Consider the following 15084-nt stretch of genomic DNA (forward strand, 5'->3'; position numbering starts at 1 on the left):
ATGACTCAGTGGACACGAGCACTGGCTGTTCTTCCAGAGGACCAGGATCTGATTCCCAGTACCCATATGGCACTAACAACCACACTGTTCCAAGGGATCTGATACCTCCTCTGGCTTCCACTGGAAATGCATACATGTGGGATACAGAGATACACACAACCTAAACAGCCATAAATGAATAAATAATTTTTATATATTTATATGTGCTTATATAATATATGTCTATATATTATTTATAATGTAATATTTTTGGAGATAGAGAGTTGTCAAAGGGGTCATGACCCACAGGTTAAAAACTGCTAGTCTGAAGAATGGATAAGGAACGGTACATTTACATAATGGAGTACTACACAACAGAAAAAAATGACATCTCGAATTTTGCAGGCAAATGGATGGAGCTAGAAAACATCATTTTGAGTGAGGTAACCCAGACACAGAAAGATAAATCACATGTATTCACTCTTAAGTGGTTTTTAAACATAAAGCAAAGAAAACCAGCCCACAAACCACAATCCCAGAGAACCTAGACAACAATGAGGACCCTAAGAGAGACATACATAGATCTAATCTACATGGGAAGTAGAAAAAGGCAAGATCTCCTGAATAAATTGGGAGCATAGGGACCTTGGGAGAGGGTTGAAGGGGAGGGGAGAGGTAGGGAAGGGAGTGGAGAAAATGTAGAGCTCAATTAAAAAAAAGAACTGCTGGTGTATAACATCATATGGTGTTCCATGGGTCATCCTTGTAAATTAGCAAGTCAAGGGCAAGACAACCTGCTAAGAGAATTAATGCACAGATTGAGCCTATTAGGCACCAGGAGAGCTATGACAGCTACCTGAAATGGGTGAAGGAAAACCATGAGAAGAAAAAAAAGTCAAAGATATAGGTACCTGGGTCCAGCTGAAGCACCAGTCAGCTCCACCCAGAGAAGTAAGGTTTGTGGAGACAGACAGAAAGGAGCTCGGGCTGTTGAGCTTCTGGAATCCATTCCCTCTGAATCCATGTGTTAATGCACACACACACACACACACACACACACACACACACACCAAAAATACAGAAGACCTAGAGTAAAAAAAAAATAAGAAAATGTTGGTTGCAGTTCCCTATGAGTTAGAGAGTTTAGCATGGCTTGAGCTCCAAGCTTATTTTCTTGGTTTCCTTTGATCCTTTTCTGACAAGTTAAGGGCTTTTTCATGTGACATTGCTTCCCACACAACAACTCAGAGGAGGAGAAACTCCATTTCTTCCATTAAAAAAAATAGAAATCTACCCAGCAGTTCATGAGTGAGTAGTGACTTTGTCATCTCTCTGACTTCATTCCACCCTCATCTTCCTGGAGGCACCGATTCATCCTCATCCCTCATGCAGAATTTTCCTGCCCACATCCGGCTCCTTTAGCATCTCTTTTCTGGGCCAAGCACCATTCAGGTATTTTCCCAAACAAACAGAATTCTCTTCTCATAAAAAAAATAAGATTCTCTTTTAACATATATTTTAAAGCTCTCACAAAATACACCCAGAATAGTTTTAAAATTACCCATATCACAAATCTTAGCACGTTGGTATCTTTTGTTCCAGTTGTCATTATATTATATAACTGGGCTCATTCTATATATACATTTATTTTGTATTCTGCCTAAAAATTTTATGCATTCTATTATAGAAAATTTTCATCGCTGCCAGAATGTATCAGGAAAAAAAAACAATTTTCAATGATTTTTATATTTTTCCATATTAGCTGGGTGAGTTTGCTTAAAAATTATCCTTCTGGCTAGACAGTTTAGATTCTGTATTGTCATTCTCCCAACTTGTGTTATAGTAAATATCTTTATACCTTTTTAAAAATTATAATACTGAGCTTAGTTAAAACTAGGCAAGCACTGTAATAAATATTTTAACACACAAATCTTCTCCACTTTTTTCCCCCTATTCTATTGGGATGAATCCTAGGTGCAGAACTGGCAACCTGAAGAACAAGGTCATCTTAAGTCTTAAGACAGGTACTGCTGAAGTGCTTCTCGAGAGATGGGAAATGGCACGATTAGATACAAGATTTTCTTTCTACAGATAATTCAAGTAGCCGACTCTACAGAAGAGATAATTAAAATCTGAATCAAACTGTGGTGATGGGGGAGGGCTGGGGGAGTGTGGATGTAGAGACAGGATGGGAGTCAGTGATATTTCTGAAACAGAGAGCAAGGTATGGGCGGTGAGAAACAGAGAGGTTCAGAGGCAACTCACCCTGCTATCTGCCTAACTAAGATGATGCTGGTTTTTTTGTTTCAATACAGAAAGAGACAATGATTAAAGAGTGCAGATGTGCAGGAAAAGATAATTCGGTATGGGACTCATTTTATTTGGATTATATGCCAATTTTTAAAAGCTTTGGGCGGAATCTAATAGACTCGCGGAACCATTGTTCTCAGGCATGGGACATCTGTTGTTTTTGCCAGTCTGACATCTGGCGCTCCTTCACAGGAGGAATTTTGGGTGCCAGTCTGGGTTAGAAGGAGCCTCGTCTCAGAGCTGCATTTTTTTACACCTGCTTTTTAATTAAATTGCGGGTGTCTCTGGTTTGGTAAACAGAGATGGGGGATGACTGAGCATCCAGGTCTACCCTGAGGATCACTAGAAGCAGCCATCCCTTAATCTTAATACCCCTGGAAGGGCTGGTTTCTGCCATCCTCTTGCTCTGTGGCTTTGACACACCTGGCACTCCTCTGTCGCATCCATAACCCAAGTCAGCTAATTAGAGACAATGAAGTTGATGTCTACTAATTTCCAGGAGATGGCCAAAAATTAAAGCTATTTTCCAGGGATTTCGAGCTAAGGGGATTGGTCTGTAGGTGGAGTTGTTGACAATTATTTTGCTTGTCTGGCAACTGAAGCAACACCAAATCAATCCGGGCTAGTTCTCTGACTGGTTCTGACTGGCATCCTAGGGTTCAAGTACACCGATGCCAGTTCTTGCATTTTTCAGTCTTCGGGACATTACAATTCTCTTTAATCTTAAGGCAGTTTACAACCAAAGAACCTCTGACTAACACGGTCATAGGGTATGAGTATCAGAAAATGATTGCTTTCTGATAAAACCAAGAGGAGTGCTACTGTGAGTACATAAGATTTTGTTTTATATTTAATGGTTGACATAGAAATAAGGAATATCTGCCATAGGGTCTATGTCCAAATAAGAGTGATCAAAAGCATGAGTGTAGAAATTAAACCATTATTACAATTTATAACTGCCTGAAGTCGATAGCTAGAATATCATAAATTTTAGTTATGTTTTACATGCTTTTCTTTGTGTGTGTGTGTGTGTGTGTGTACACATGCATGTATACTTGCCTTTGCATGTGTGAGTAGAGGCTAGTGGTCCATGTTGGATATCTTCCTCTGTGCATCTTATTCAATTTTTTAAAACTACATTCTTTTTAATTATGGGGGGGCACATGTATAAGTGGGAGTCAGAGGACAACCTGTGAGGGTGAAGGGTTGGTTCTTCATTATACCACATGGTTCTCAGGAATCGGACTCAGGTTGCCCAGTGTGGTGACAAGCTCCTTTATCTGCTTGAACCATTTTGCTGGCCCCATCTTCTTTTTCGAGACAAACTCTCTCACTGAACCTGGGCCTCGGCCTTTTTAGCTAGGCTGAATGGTCAGTGAAGCCCAGGATACACCTATCTCTGCTTCCCTAGCGTTCAGCACTTAGGGACCTGGAGATCCAAGCCTCACACTTGCTCAGCAAACACGTTCCCCTCTGAGCCATCGCCCTGGTGCCGACCTTCTGTTTCTTTTCTGGGTTGAAGGACGCAGGGCACGGTGCTGGCATGCGAACAACACCAGGAAACTCTAATAGACTTGAATTTTAGAACACACTTCAAGTATCTGGAACATGCAGCTTCATAGTAGGACTTTGCATTTCAAGAAACAGATTACCAAGGATTACGGTTCTGTTACTTCAAATGTCCACCAGGTGTCCATTCGTTGATCCAGGGAATACCTGGGGTCTGGTTGCCACACTATATTCGCGCGACTTTCAGAGAGTGACAGCAAACACGCCATCTAGCAGCAGAGGCTTCACTGCCCTTTCCGCTCTGACGCTAGTAACAGATCACGTAAGAACTGGTCAGATTTGGTCTCCTTCCTTGGGCGTTCAGGAGTGGTTTATTTTCTAGCCACCGCTGTGCCTCAGCCATCTCTTTTAGTCTGGAGTTGTCATTTGAGGACGGCTTAATTAAGAATGTTTTTGCTTCGTGCACTACCCTTGGGTCATTAAAAATTGCAATGGAAAATATGATAATGGGAAAATAAATTATTTAAATCTATTATTAATTTGAAGTTCTTAAATATGTATCATGGGATCTGTAAAACACTGTGCTGAAAAAAAATCGGTACAGAAAGAAATTCTTATTCTACATCCTGCCTCAAAAAATAATATGTAGCTAGTAATTAATATTTTACATATGTACAGCAACAAATATTTAATTTTTTCCAAATGTAGTGCTTGAATTTACATAGTCGATGTCTCTTTCAGGAGTGGTCTACCTAGCTACAATAATTTAGACCATTTGATCTCACAATTACGCTAAAACATGCCCTTCAAGAAGTCATTTTAATTATGATATAATTGCTGTTATCCAAAACAGCAATTGAAAGAATGTCTGGCGGTGGGAGTGAGGATGGGGGTGGTGGCAATGACAAACATTTGTAATCCCAGCATTCAAGAGGCAGAAACAGGAGGATCATGGGTTTGAGGCCTGTTCAGCAACAGTATCATCAAATCCAGGAGCCAGCGCTATTTACTAGGACATTGTATCTAAAGTGTCAAAAGTACATTTGCGAGGTCGGATTTTATTCTTGACAAATTTATGAACCAGAGAGCACTCTAATAAGCAGAAATACACACATAAGGTATGGAGGAGGTGGTTAAGGGATGTTAATTCACAGGCATATGAAGTAGCTGACTGAGGTCGCTCAGATTCCTGGGCAAGAAAGCCGAACAACAGCAATCCAGCTCTGAGAGGTTCGGTGAGGAATTCAGGTCCCGCGAGGGTGGAAACACGTACTTAGATCTTAGTAGGGAGGGCTGCGGGTGAGCCTGGAGCCCCCCCCCCCCCCCCATCCTACTCTAACTCCGGGAGGGGCGGGGCTGCCTGGTGGGCGGGGCTAGTGCAGAGGAGGGGCGGGGCGAGAGCCCGGGAGGGCGGGGCCGCACTTCTCCGCCCGCCCCTCAGCTGGGCTCGGGAGCGCGCGGCGCGGCACCGCCGAGCTGTGGAGGCGAGGCAGCGGCTAGACTGGAGCGCCGCAGGTGACCCCGGCGGGGAGCCGGACGCGCGGGGCCGGCTGAGTAGCGGCGAGCTGGAGGCGGGCCCCCCCGGCTTGGGACGTCTCTCCGTCTAGACGCAGGGCTGAGGAGAGGCGCGGCGAGCTCCGAGCCGCGCGAGGCTCCCTGACGGCCGGCGGGGCTAGCGGCCCTCGGCATGTTCGGTGAGGCGAGGCTTTTCCTCCCGCCCGTGGGCTGAGGCGGCGGCGGCCACACGAGCGAGATGCACCTGCCGGACTCGGCTTAGAGGAGCGTCTGGGCCGCCAGCGGGAGAGCTTTGGTCGTCCAGAGCCGGCGGCGACCGCGGCCCGAACCGCAGCCACGGGTGGGCGCCCCGACATGGCGGCCCGGAGCGCCCCGAGCTGCCACCTGCGGCTCGAGTGGGTGTACGGCTACCGGGGCCACCAGTGCCGCAACAACCTCTACTACACCGCCGCCAAGGAGATCGTGTACTTCGTGGCGGGGGTCGGCGTGGTGTACAGCCCCCGGGAGCATCGGCAGAAGTTCTACCGCGGTCACAGCGACGACATCATCAGGTATGGGCTCCCGGGAGCGCTGTCACCCCTGCCAAGCGCTCTCGGAGTTTGCACCGGCCTGTCCTTCGGGGAAGCTGCAAAGGAGCATCACCCAGGGAAGCAAGGCACCTCTGTCTGATCCCGAGCCCACCTACTGAGCACTCCGCTTTCTAGGGAAGCCTCCTCCCGACCGGTTCGTGAGGACGGTCCGCAGGGCAGTCACCTCCATGGTTTTGTGACCTTTCCCATTCCATCAACGTCAGGAAACTTGTCGAAAGGTTGTTTGGCTAACACTTTTTCCTTTTTAGACCCGTGACTGGTTTCCCGTTAAAGGAGATCTTAGAGAGCCAGCGGTAGAAAATACATAACCGACCCAAGCTCCGCAGAGCGGAGGCTGGACTTGGGGAGCGCATCACACGGTGCCGGTGCCGAGGAGGGTGCTCGACTCTTGGCCATACTTGTTAGTTCAGGTTTCGCTACCAGCAGTTATCGGCAGAGAGACTCGGGTATTTCTCTCAAGGCAGTTCACAGGAGGTTAGAAATCACACTGGAAGGCAGTTTGAGGGTGTAAGTCTTATGTGAGAAATAACCTCACTGATTTCCAGTCCCGTTGTTTATCTTCATCCGAGTAATCTTAAATTTGCTTTCCTGTTTATAATTTAAATCACAGGGTGTGTGTATTTTGCTCTTTATTGATCTGCATCTTAAAGTTGGTCGTGATGTTTACATTTCTCTGGGAAGCTGTGCATTATTTTCAGCATCTCAGCTGAACTTTTAAGTTAGGAGCATTAGAATTGATTATTGCCCCAAGCACATTTCTGCCTTCTATCATAGTGACTATATTACAGAAAAATTTGAGAGTGTATTTGTGTTTGCTGTTTCTGAGTTTTTAACACAGGTTCTGTGATCAGGTTTAATTTTATTCCTTCATGGATGTTTCACAAGATTCAAATTAGTATCATGTTTTGATGTCTTGTAAGCAAGACGCTCTGGTGCTGAAATTCCATGAAGTTGTGTTATTTTGACTCTCTATACGTTTATAAGGGGGAAGAGGGCCTAATGCAAACAAAAGGTCAGATAGGATGGAGCCAAGGGAAAGTAAACAGAATCTGAAATTGTAGAGTATGGAAGGCATGGTGGGGCTTTTTATCATATTACTCAGTTGGTTTTATAGACACTGCAGTGGAGGTTTACTAGATTCCACATTTAGAAAGGAACCTGAGAAGCAATTTTATTCTCCTCAAATTAGGCTTTTTCTGTGGTGCTACTGATGAGGGCTTTAGACCTAAAACCAAAATCACTAACTTGAACAGAAGTTATAGTGATTACTGATCTTCTTATTCACCCGAAGAGCAGATTTTTCCCAGTCTCTTTTCTTTCCCCAATCCTGTCATGTCTGTCCTTCTCCAAGGACTTGGGTTCTAACTTTACTGACTTCAAGTAGCTTTGAGTAGCAGCCCCCTCCAGATAGTCTGAGGTTAAATTCAGAGAGTAGCGCTGGTGTGAAGGACAGTGAGCTCTTTATAGGGAGTGCAGTTCCGTTGTTTCTACTCCTTGTGAGAGCCCTGTTATATGGAGGGTCTCCTAAACTTGATGTGATTTATTTGAGGGAGATGAAGTTATGTCTCCATTCTTCTAACACTAGTTAGAAGTTATATTCCACAGTGCTTGAATTTTTTATTTATTTATTTTCTATATTGCAGATTAAGCCCAGGGCCTTACACATAATCAAGTGCTGTATCACCGAGCTATGCTGACTGCAATTTTTATATTTCATTTCAGTAAACTATAAAGAAGGTCGTACTTTTGCCTTCTGCAAGAGTTGTGCAACCTATACATCTGTCTCAAAATACTTCCAAACAGCAAACATACTCTACATGTCTGTGATTTGTGTAAATGAAACATTCTTATATAATTTATGACAATTTAAAAGGATTTCCTGAAAAGTTGTAGTGGGTAGTAAAATCTGAACCATACAGCATAGTAAAAATTGTGGCACAGATTTAATACAATACTAACAATATAATTGAGAAATCAAAGTGCTTTAGAAATTGTATTTCAGATAGTAATGATAGATTATTCTTGTGAAATAAAACAGTCAAACATTAAAACCCATTTTTTTTCAGTAGTCCATGACCTGCAAGCATAGAAACCATTCCAATAATTGCTCAGTTATTTTATGGCAGAAGATACAGCATTCATAAATGTGATGGATAGTAGAAAACAATGTTATGATATTAACCTTAATAATGAAAATGTCTTAATCAGTTTTATTCCCTGCGGTGGGATAAGGCTCTTGTACACTGTAAAGATTTGTCACTTGTATTAGTTTAATAAAACACTGACTAGCCAGTAGTGAGGCAGGAGGTATAGACAGGGTGACCAGACTAAGAATTCTGGGAAGAGAAAAGGCAGAGTGAGTCACCAGCCAGACACAGAGGAAGCAAGATGAGAATGACTTACTGAAAAAAGGTACCAAGCCACATGACTAAACATAGACAAGAATTATGGGTTAACTTAAGTTGTAAGAGCTAGTTAATAATAAGCCTGAGCTAATAGGCCAAACAGTTTATAATTAATATAAGCCTCTGTGTGTTTCTTTGGGACTGAATGGCTGCAGGACCGGGCAGGACAGAAACTTCCCACATTTACTTAAAATTTGCTTGGAGTAGCATGAACTTGGGTTTAGTGAGGTAAAGATGATATGGAATAGATTGTATAGAAACTTGCTGAGAGAGTTTTGGCTTTCTCTCTGAGACTAGAAACTTTTTTTTTTTAACAATTGTGGTGGTTTGAATAAGAATGGTCCCCATAGGCTTTTTGATTTGAATACTTAGTCATCAGAGAGTGGCACTACTTGAGTAGGATTAGGAGGTGTGGCCTTGTTGGAGGAAGTGTGTTGCTGAGGGTGGGCTTTTAGGTTTCAAAGCTTAAGCCAGGCCCAGTGTCTTTCTCCTCCTGCTGCCTTTGGATCTAGATGTAGAACTCCCAGCTACTTCTCCAGCACCCTGCCTGCCTGTGTGTCACCATGCTCCCTGCCATAATGGTAATAGACCAAACTGCTGAAACTATAAGCAAGCCCCAGTTAAACGCTTTCTTTTACCAGAGTTGCTGTGGTCATGGTGTCTCTTCAAGCAATAGAACACTGACTAAGACAACAATTTAATGAAGTTACTGGTTTGTAGAATAGCAAAGTCACACTGGCTTTTATATTCAGAATATACTGGAGAAGAGGAGCACGAGGGAAGCAGGGGAACCACTGAGGGGCCTATTGTAGTTCTTTCCAGAAGTATTGGTAACTTGGACCCACCAGGAGATACTGAGAAGAGTAATAGTGAAAGCAGTGAAAAAGGTAAAGTTATGGGTGTATTTTAAAGATAGGAGCAGTATGGTTAATTAATGAATCAGCTGTAAATTAGAAGAGATCAATAATAATCACAGAAATTTTTATCAGAACATGTGGAGAATTGGAGTTAGCAATTAAATGAATGGGAAAGATTATAAAAAGCATTTTCTTTTTGTGGAGAAAGGGAAAAATCAAAAGCCCTGTGTTAGAATAGTTCAATTTAAGATACTTCATAGATAAGTAAGTGGGGTCATAAACTAGACAGCTGAACAGTTATGCCTATAACTCAAGGAAGCAGCCTGGTATGGCTAATATAAACTGGGATTATCAGCATGTAAGTAATGAAGCCATGAGTCTCCATGAAGTCACCAGGGTAGCAAGTATAGACAAAGAACAGATCTGGAAATGGATTTCTGTTGTGCTCCAATATTCAAATTCAGGGGAGGTGAAAAATGAAATAACAAAAATGTATCCAGAGGAACAGAAGGGAAAATGAGGAGTATGGGAACATCAGATATGACCAAGCCTATTTCCCATTAGTGAAGATGTTAGCTGTCTTGTGGTTATTACATTACAGTTATAAAGCCTGTCCAGGAGACCATTGTATCCAAAGGATCAGGGGAAAGGAGATCCAGGAAGAAGTCAAAATTGGCTGTTATTAATACATAAATCTAGCACCCTTTAGGATATTCCAGCAGCTCCTGTTTGTTATTTAAAACAAACTACCAAACAATAGCATGTGACTGGCAGCTGTCATTCTTACGACTCACAGCGTGAGTAGTAATTCAGATTAGCAATAGAAACAAATGCAGATTCTTATGTCTTACACTGCTACCATAACTTAGCTTTCCATAACTGTGACACAGTTCCTGAGAAAGGAGGAAATGTATATTTTCACTTACAGTTTTCAGAGATTATGGTTGAAGGTTGAAGTCTTTTGTTGCTTAGGGGCTGAAGCAAGGCAGAATATCATGGTGCAGTGCTATTGGGAAAGGAGACTGCTGACTTCAGGACAGCCATGCAGTGCACAGATGGGGAGAAGAAGAGGACCAGCAGAAGGAAGCGGGAGGGCAGGGAAGGGAGAGGGGAAAAATAATCTGGAAATTGTCTACCACCTTCACTTCAGAACTCTTCATTCTCCTTCCCATTATACTGAATCTACGTCTTGGCATCTTTTGCGAGGACTTCCTCGTCAGGACACCGCTGCCTCCAGTGTGGAGTGCTGTATTTTATACTCCATTCTGTACGCGATAGGGGATGGGATTCTAGATTATTCACTTGAACTTTTTTGGTACCTGCAGACTTGAGCAGTTCAGGTCACAGTGTATGTAACAGATAGATTATATTTTTGCTTAAAATAACAGAAGCTTTTCCAAATACTATGGGAAATCCCCACACTTTTAGGTGGTGCTAAAGTTTTTGTTGTTATAAAGGATGGGATGAAAGCAATTTTCATAAGGGTTGTTCTTTGTTGAGGATTATTTTATTCAAAATTTCCTTTGAACTTTAGCAGCTTGTTTGGAAATTCAGTTAACAAATATTGACTGAATAACTCCATGCACTGATCATTGCTCTAGATGCTTGGAGTTCAAAATGAAGAAAGTGTGTGCATGTAAAGTTTCTGCTCTATTGGTTGGCATGGAGATTTTAATGGAAAGAGTTAGACCGTATATAAATAGTAATTTTCTTTTTCTTTCTTTTTATTTTTTAAATTTATTTATTTTTATTTTATGTACATTGGTGTTTTGGCTGCAGGTAAGTTTGTGTGAGAGTGTCAGATGTTGGAGTTTCAGATAGTTGTTACCACCTATGTGGGTGCTGGGATTTGAACCCGGGTCCTTTGGGAGAGCAATCTATGCCCTTAACTGCTGAGCCATCTTTCCAATGCCCATATATATATACACAATAGTAATTTTAAATAGTTGATAATTACTGTTAAATGGATTAGGATAATTAGAATATTTTGAAATCACTAAGAGTTTAGAGAAAGCTTCTCAGCACAAAATACATTTGATGTAAAGGATAAATGAGGCAAAGATTTTGTAGATCATTCTAGGCAAAAACTTTAAAAGCACAATTATGTACTTAGAAATATATATTTATTTATGTGTAAGTGTATTTGTCCTGCCATGAAAGGGAGCATAAGTAAAAGTTAGAAGTTTAAGTTGATAAATATTTATAAAAAAGAAATATATATTTAATAACAAAGAAAAATGGCCATGAATTTGAGAGAGAGAAAAGGGGTGCATAAGAGAGGTTAGAAGAAGGAAAGGAAAAGAAGGGCAATGATGCATTTATATTATAATTTAAAACATTAAATTAATTTTTAAAAACTATTTTATGATTTCATCTTATCCCAGCCAGAACAGCTAAAATTTAAAAAAAGAAAAAGAAATGACAACAAATGCTGGTGTGGATGTGGCAAAAGGGGAACTCTTTTGCATTGTTATATAGTGGTAGACCCTACTTGCTATAATACTGACCTTCCAAATGAATATGTCTGTTCATGCAACAGTAGAAAAACTATGTGTCTTAGTCAGTGTTCTGTTGCTGTGAAGAGTTACCATGACCGTGCCAATTTTTTTTTCTTTTTTTTTTTTATTCTTTGTTTGTTTGTTTAACTGCCCTAACTGTCCTGGAACTCACTCTGTAGATCAGGCTGGCTTCCAAGTCACAGAGATTTACCTGTCTCTGCCTCTGAGTGCTGGAACTAAAGGTATGCACTACCACCACCCAGCCATGGCAACACTTATAAAGGAAAGCATTTAATTTATAGTTTTAGAGGTTTAGTTCATTGTCATCGTGGTGGGGAGCTTGGTGGTATGTAGGCAGACATGGTGCTAGAGAAGTAGTTGAGAGTTCTACATCTGAATCTGCAGGCAGCAGGAAGGGAGAGAGCCTCTGGGCCTGGCTTGAGCTTTTGAAATGTTGAAGCTCACCTCCAGTGACATACTTCCTCCAGTAAGGCTGCACCTCTTCATCCTTCCAAATAGTGCCATTCCCTGGTTACTAATCATTCAAGTCTATGAGATTGTGGGGGCCATTCTTATTCAAACCACCACACTATGTATGGAAGTAACCAATCACACCCTTTTGATTGGATTTGAGGCCACAGGAGGGAGTTCATGCCTGATACTGTAGACATGATCAAAACCCATAGCTAGGGAAGTTATAGGCTCCTTTGGAGAACCCGTTGATATTGGAGGAAGGAGAGGAATGCTGTTAAATGTTTTCTCTGGACAAGACATGGCTCTTTGTTGTGTGGCATTTTCCTTAGAATTGAAACATTCCTTCTGTGCATGAAGGGGAGGCTCATGAGACTTAGGAGGTAAACAAATAGTCATAAGTCTGGGAGAACATAAACTTGGAAGATTCTTGGAGGCCCCTTGTCAGATTATTAAAAGAAGTGAAAGACTGATGGAGGAAGAGACTAGCTGAGCTGGAGGGAGATTCTTAGACTGGCAGCTACTACAGGCTGTGTAAAGAGCTCCAAGGTTACAGCCTTTGTGAGTTGTCACCCGTGTTGGAGTGGGCTTTTCAGTGATGCAGCTGCTTTTAACTCATCCTTGTTCCATGTGACTCCTCACCCATACTCCTGTTAGTGACAATAAAAACTTTGGTTCATTAAGTTGAACATTGGTATGATCTTTACTTTGATCTCTCATGGGTTCCTTTTTTGGGAGTGAAGAGATATTTGTGTGCAGTGTTTTCACCCAAAATATGTCACGAATGTTGCTTATTTCAGGCATTTCATGTAAATGAATCCATAGAATGGGAGGCACTTATATGTATATTTTTCCGTGTAGTGTTAAAATTCAGAGTTCATCTCTGTTGCAATATACTATTAGCACTTTGTTTCTTTTTTCTCCATTCAGTTGATGAACATTTGAGCTGTCACTTTTTGCTGTTATGAATAATTTTGGCATGAGCATTTGTATACAAGACTTGTGTGGACATATGTTTTTACTCCTTTTAGGAATGAATCTAGAAATAGAATTGCTACATCCTATAGTAACTTTGCTAAACTGTTGTTCAAACTGGCTCTAGATTGATAGTCCCACAAATAACATTTAAAGGATCCAATTTCCTGTATTATTTTTATTTAATTATGACTGGTATTCTGTTGCCCTTAGATCAATTTAGGAAGCATTGCCACCTTGAGACTATTACATTCTTCCAAGCCTAGAACTGATGTGATTTCCCTATTTAGACCTTTTAAAATGACTTGCAGTCGGGCTTCTAGATTTCAGCATAGAAGGAATAACTTCCTTAAGTTTATTGTATATTTGCTCTTGTTGGTGCTCCTATAATTTTCTTGATTTTTTTTTCTCTGCTAGTGTACAGAAATGCATTTGAGTGTTTTTTAAAGGCAAGTCTGATACTTTAAACTCACTTGTAGAAACATTTATCTAGTAGAATATTTTGTTTCCTGCCTTCTGCTGATGTATGTGCATAGACCTTACTAATTGTTAGGTTTTGTCTTACTCTTAAAGACGTGTTGACTACTTTCTGTAAATTCCATATCATATTGCTGTTTTTTATAATGAGATTAAAATTTATTACTGTTACAGTGTACGTGCTACCAAGTGCCATTTTGGACATTAAGATTTAGCCATTTTCCCCCCATTTTCATTTTTTTCCTTTAAAGCATGACATTACCTTTATTTATTTTAACTTCTTTATTAAATTTTTTTTGGTTTCACATCATATGCCCCAATTCTGTTCACCTCCAAGTCCTCCACATATTATCCCATCATTCCCGTTGCATCCCTCCACACTCGAAAGAAAACAAAACAAAGTAAGCAAGCAAACAAAGCAAGAACAGAAAAAGAAAAGAGAAAACCCATTAAATCAAAACAAAAAGCAAAAAAACATACCCAAAACAGCAAAATCTCTGCTTCTCCTTCTCTCCTGCCTCTCCATCACCTCTTCATTCTACCTGATGGCATTGGAGGCTTCAGTGTGTCATATACTGTATCCCTTTGTCCCATGAGCTTGACTAGCAACTGTTCATTGCAATGAGTCATTGGTCTGGTTCAAGGCCTCTGGTTTTTGGTACACCATCCTCACTGAATCTTCACCAGAGCTCTTCTGGGGTATCCTATGTCTTGGAGATCTTGCGGGTACCATTCTGCAGGACCAGTCCCTTCACAAGCTCCAGTAGGACCCAGATGGGGTAGATGCTAGGGTGGGTCAAGCCAAGGCCCAGTTGTGGGCCTAGGTGTTAGTCAGTCAGGTCAGAGCCACGGGGCCACCAGCCTCCCGTGAGGTGGTAGAATCAACTTCTCTCCATGCAGGCCCTCAGGATAGGTTCATCCTCTCTTGCCTGTGGTGAGAGGTGGGGGCCCTCTCTCTTGAATTCAGGGGCCAGCTCTCTTGCTGGAGTGGGCAGTGAGAGGTAAGGCCAGGCTCTCCCAAGGCAGTGAAGGGCGGGACTGTTGTATGTGTAATATGGTTTATAATGTACATTTGCATATGCATTTTCGTGGGTGCACATGTTTGGGGTGCATGTGCCTATGGATATGAGTGCTTGTGGAGGCCTGGGATTCATGTTGGACTCATCCTTGATTGCCCTTATACCTTATTCAGTGAGGCCGGTTCTTTCTGTGACACACAGAGCTCTCTGATATAGGTATTTCTTGCCAACCAGCTTGCTTTGGGGATCCTCTGCTCTCCAAGGTTGGAATTATAGATGGTCTGCAATGTCCACATGGTGTTTAGTGAGTTCCAGGAGTATGAGCTGCAATCTTCATATTCTCCTGGAAAGTGCTTAACCATGGAGCCATCTTCCCGGCTCCTAGATTTAGTCCAGCATTAGTCAATAAAAGAAATGGTGTGATTCAACCATGAATACCAAGTGAAAAATGGCATGTGATAGACAGGTTGTTATAAATT

The 15084-nt window shown here is 41.7% G+C and overlaps 1 protein-coding gene across 2 annotated transcripts in view; it reads left to right on the plus strand.

Annotated features, from left to right (window-relative positions):
- Positions 1-5300: 5300 nt before the first annotated feature.
- Eml5 (EMAP like 5) overlaps positions 5301-15084 on the plus strand; it is a 115495-nt gene continuing 105711 nt past the window's right edge. For both annotated transcript variants that reach the window (XM_041633056.1, XM_041633057.1), the window contains exon 1: positions 5301-5864. In XM_041633056.1, the coding sequence (XP_041488990.1) occupies positions 5668-5864 (197 nt within the window). In that variant the 5' untranslated portion in view covers positions 5301-5667. The remainder of the gene's footprint in view (positions 5865-15084) is intronic.

The sequence above is a fragment of the Microtus oregoni genome, unplaced genomic scaffold (assembly GCF_018167655.1).
Source record: "Microtus oregoni isolate MIOR12 unplaced genomic scaffold, Mior012 000043F_ref0000047, whole genome shotgun sequence".
NCBI classification, from domain to species: Eukaryota; Metazoa; Chordata; class Mammalia; order Rodentia; family Cricetidae; genus Microtus; species Microtus oregoni.